At 32.5% G+C, this 4,991-nt stretch overlaps 1 protein-coding gene across 1 annotated transcript; it reads right to left on the bottom strand.

Annotated features, from left to right (window-relative positions):
- Positions 1-551: 551 nt before the first annotated feature.
- LOC149401447 (L10-interacting MYB domain-containing protein-like) lies at positions 552-1,257 on the bottom strand. The gene is made up of 2 exons (XM_089610724.1): positions 901-1,257; positions 552-824 (listed from the first exon to the last, which is right to left on the bottom strand). Exons 1-2 carry the CDS (start codon positions 1,255-1,257, stop codon positions 552-554), a joined length of 630 nt encoding a protein of 209 aa, XP_089466850.1.
- Positions 1,258-4,991: the final 3,734 nt, after the last annotated feature.

Genomic DNA, 4,991 nt, shown 5'->3' with positions numbered 1-4,991 from the left:
TGTCGAATAAGATGGGCAGCCGTGAAGATGATTTGATCTATGATACGTTCTTCGACCTCGTCAATATTCATCTTCTAATTATTCTATATAACAACACAACATTTTCAAGCTGTAAAAGATCAAATATATATATATATATATATATATATATATATATATATATATAAACATATGACATTCAAAAGTAAAAGAAAGTCGTTACAAACTTAGAAATATCCCTAAAAAACTTAAAAGTAGTAAAAAAAAAAAAAAAAAAAAAGACGCGTCATATTCTTTCAGACTGTTCAAATTTGAGCCATGTAAGTTTCTTGTCCGGATCTTCAATTGACATGAACATTTCTCTTTTCTCTTTGATCATGAACAACCTGGTTGTAAATAAATGTAACCCGCTACATATCTCCACTCCAGGTAAGGAAGTGACAATTTTCATAACAGTGGCTATGCTAGAATCAAGTTGATCATTTGATGTGGTTGCCGGTGCACTCCTTTTTTCGACGGCTTCACATAAGCGATCAATTTGTGCTAATAATTTCACCGCACCTCCAATTTTCTCACTTTTTCTCTCTCTTTTTTCTTTTCAAGGAACCGAATTCACCTGATTTAGAGTTAAATTTTTTCTTGCTACTCGAATCATTCGACTCGTTATCACTTGCAAGTGGAGCAACATCTTCTACTCCGTTGCTAACCTCACTTGGAATAGTTCCAAAGGCAGGTGTCCAAGCATGATCACCAGTTGTTGTGGTATTTATAAACAACCTATCTAACATCTCTACAAATTCTGGTTGAAAACCTTCTTTTCGCAATTTCGCTGCAGTAGGGTGCATCTGTAAAAGAATGATGAATTTATAGATTGATAAATGCTCATAAAATGTAAATAAATTCTAAATATTTGATAATTACCTGTAATTTCTTGTCCCACCATTCATCACTTGCATCGATTGTTCTCTTTTGAATGTTCCACCCAAGACCAGTTTCTTTGCCAGTAAGTTGTTTCCACAATTTCCAATCATTCTTGAGTGAATCCCATTTATTTTTCAATTGAACTTTATCGTACGTCTTTCCGGTGTTAATTTTGAAGTTCTTGATCAAGTTTTCCCAACCAACCTTCGTAAAATGAGTTCCTGGTCGTTGTCCACCCTCAACTTCTTTAACGCATAACTCACAAAATAAATTGAGAGTCTGAGCGTCCCAAACCGCTTTCACTCTTGATTTAATATTCTTATTTGTTACTTGGTTGTGGTTGTTTTGGCTATCCATCTAAAGCCAAAATAATACATGTAAATTTTAATTATAATATTTTATCAAATCAATTCAAGTTTCAGCAACTAAAACGTACACATCCTATATACATATTAAAATAATAATACATAGTAATGTTACCACAGCAAAAAAAACCCCTCCATACACACATCCATACGTTACACATAAAATAATATATTAAAATAATATAAATGACTTTTAATGTTTGAAATAATATATGACTACTTAGGTTTGTATCAATTTTAATACATGTACTGTTTGCTTAGAATATGAGTAAAATTTTTAGAATATGTTTATACTGTTTATAGTAGTGTAAAAACCATGAAGATAGTCGCCATATTTTGTTATATACATGGTTGTTTATATGATTATTCTATTTAAATAACGATTCCCCATATTATATTATTAGTAGATTATTATTTTAAAATATCTTATTGTTACGAATATAGCTATATACAGAATTTCATCCAAAATTAATATGGGCTTTGACAACTAACTTGACTTTCATCAGTAGTATATTTTGTTATTATAATTTGTGAGGAAGCAGCAAAACTAAGTAGTAATTTCAAACAGTACAAGCGCAGCACATTGCCGTGACTATGGATCCTATTGACTACGTACGATAAAATAATATATTAAAATATGTCATTTATGAGTCTATCTATGACTATGCGTTATCAGGCTTGTATAATAAAATATGTGTTTTGTCATGTGACTGATTGAAAGCAATTGAAAGCAAAGCATGTGACTGATTGAAAGCAATTGAAAGCAAAGCATGTGACTGATCGAAAGCAATTGAAAGCAAAGCAAAAAAAAAGTGGAAACTAGCAGAGAAGTGTAAACATGAATGTAACCACAGATAAATAATATAAAAATCACATACCTTTTGAATTTTTTTTTTGTTGCAGAGAATTGTGAGAAGAGTTGCGGAAAGAAACCAAGTTACGGAAAGAAACCGTAAAAATAAAAGCTACAGAAAGAAAAATAAATAGTAGGTGGAGAGAGAAATCAATCCCTACAAAAGTGGCTTTTAGAAAAAGTATCAAATATCTGCTTTTAAAATTTGCCTATAAAAAGCAGAACTTTTTATTAAAGTGTTTTTATTGTAACTTACCAAACATAAAAATTGTCTTAAAATTCTAAAAAAAGCAAAAATACCAAAAAATAAGCAACACCAAACGCACCCTTAATATACACATAACTTCATATTAACGAGTATCTTGACTGCCGATCGGTTTCTTATTTATTTCCAATTGAGCCTAGGTATCATTCTTGAGTTAACTTGTTTGAATAAAATCAACAATAGTTATATAAAAGATCAATTGGTAAATTGAGCTGGCGTTGACAAGCAAAACAATTATGTATTAGAAATGTAGTTTTTCTATTATATATAGCTTATTTTAATTTCACAAGTAATGAAACGACTAAAAAATATAACATTTATCCATATAGTCATAGATAGGACTTTACAATAATACAGGATTTTGCTTATGATCTTGTAGCTTGGCCTCAACAGAATAAATCAACAGAAGGAATAGTACTATAATCGGGTATAGTACTATGATCGAATCCGGGCTCGTTGTCATTTTTAGGCGATCCAATGATCATATCGAACATTTTGAGCATAAATTAAAATAATATTTTTAACATTTTTATTATTTAAAATGCTTATGATTTCAATGATAAAGATGTAGTGCTACCAAATCATATCAGTGCTTCTTGCAACATAATTTTAATGATCGTTATGGTAACTAATAGAAATATGACATTTAGCTACGGAAGTATTAGCGACGATTAAGTCGTCGCTAATTTTTCATCGCTAATCACCCTTTTAGCGACGATATTTTCGTCGCTAATTATATCTATTCGTCGCTAAGTTCGCGGGAAAACAATTAGCGACGATATTATCGTCGCTAATAGTTTGGAATTAATATCGAATTAATTTCGAATTTTAACGAAATTCTAAGAGGGAAAGATCCCCCCTAAATAATTTAAATGAAATGATTTAGCGACGATAAAATCGTCGCTAAATGTGTAAAAAACTATTAGCGACGATTAACTCGTCGCTAAATGCCTGGTTATGAACTGAAAATTTTAGTTCATTTAGCTACGAATTTTAAACATTTAGCGACGATTTAATCGTCGGTAAATGTCTTTAAATACCAGGTCGCGTATCAGTTTCCCCCATTTTTCCCCGACCTAAAAATCTTCATTTCTCCAATCTCTCCCAAAAACCCAATTCTCCTCCGACGAACCTCCGTCCTCCGCCGTCGTCCGCCGTCCCCGAAGCTCCGGTAAGTCGCTCTCTCCTCATGTCTCTCTCTCCTCACATCTCTCTCTCCTCACGTCTCTCTCTCTCTCGTCAGATCTGTCTCTCCGAAGCTCGTCGCCGTCCTCCGCCGTTCCGCCGCCGACGCCGAAGTCTAGCTCGTCCGCCTCTTCCTCCGCTTGCACGGCTCTTCCTCGATCCGCCACCGCCGGTAAGTTTATATATATATATATATATATATATATATATATAAGTTATATTTTATATATTTACATAATTTAGTATATAATTAAAGATATAAGTAATTATATAATTAGTTATAATTATATAGGATATAAGTATTTACATAATTAGTTATATATATAATTATTTAGGAAATAAGTATTTAGTATATAATTTATTATATAATTTAGTATTTAGGATTTAATTACGATATAATTTAGGATGTTTGATAATTTAAAATTGTAAATTAGGATTAGAGATTAAATATGTATATAAGTATAGTAGATTAGAGATTAATAAATTAGGAAATGTAATTTTGTTAATTACGATTAGAAAATTTAAAATTGTTTAATTTTGTGTAGTTGGCCTCGACGTTAGGAGATCGATATAGTTTGTTGCTTAATTCGCATCCAATTTCGACCGATTCTCTAAAGCTAACAAACTTAAATTAATGAATTAGTTTAACGAAAATTAGGTAGTTTATGTGAAATTAATTAATTGATTATGGATTGAAATTGAAATTGAAATTGGATTTAATTTTTGTTAGAAATGAATAAAAATGTGACATTAATTAATTGGTTATAGATTTAAAAATGAATAAAAATGTGAAATTAATTAGTTTATAGATTTAAAAAAGAATAAAAATGTGAAATTAATTAGTTGGTTATGGATTATGTATTTTAATAATCGAACCACTGAGGTACGATTTATCATTAGTTTTAGGATGTTTCTATGCAGATTTTAAAGTTAAAGGCTTGATGCCGGGTTGTTAAGTTTATAGGGGAGATTCTACCGAAATTTCGGTAGGATAGTGAAATTATAAAATAAAATCTGGAAATTACTAAATTTTTAAATGTTGAATCTTTAGATAAAATAAAATGAGTTATATTTAGGTAAATTTCAGATGGCTACGGCTACAGGAGCCGGAGGCAGCGGAGGCGGGAATGACTACCTATCCCGTCTCCCGAATTATTGCGAGTCGGCGCCCGTACGCGATGGCGTCGAAGAAGCCCACGAGGATATCGAACCCGCTGTGCGTGGGCCGACGCTCGGGAAACGATCTGAGCGTACACGGCTCCCCGGGGTGAAGGAAGTCGTTATTTATAACGAGGAGTTTCAGTCGTTCTTGCAGCCAGAGCGAGAGATGGATCCGGATCTCACGACGTTCGCGAACACGCTCGGGTTGGTCGTCCGAGACAAGATCTCGCCTACGGTCCCAAGGTGGACGACTGCGAACGTG

Source organism: Urtica dioica, chromosome 4 (assembly GCF_054948205.1).
Source record: "Urtica dioica subsp. dioica isolate 48M chromosome 4, U.dioica_male_clone48M_v1_H2, whole genome shotgun sequence".
Taxonomy (NCBI): Eukaryota; Viridiplantae; Streptophyta; class Magnoliopsida; order Rosales; family Urticaceae; genus Urtica; species Urtica dioica.
Note: the sequence above shows the minus strand (reverse complement) of the source record. Positions and strands in the feature narration are given on the sequence as shown.

Bases quoted from the DNA above. Each gene is read 5' to 3' on its own strand.
- LOC149401447 (XM_089610724.1), bottom strand. From the start codon at position 1,257: ATGGATAGCCAAAACAACCACAACCAAGTAACAAATAAGAATATTAAA. The intron at 825-900 runs GTAATTATCAAA...ATTCTTTTACAG, and splicing joins GGTGGGACAAGAAATTACAG to ATGCACCCTACTGCAGCGAA.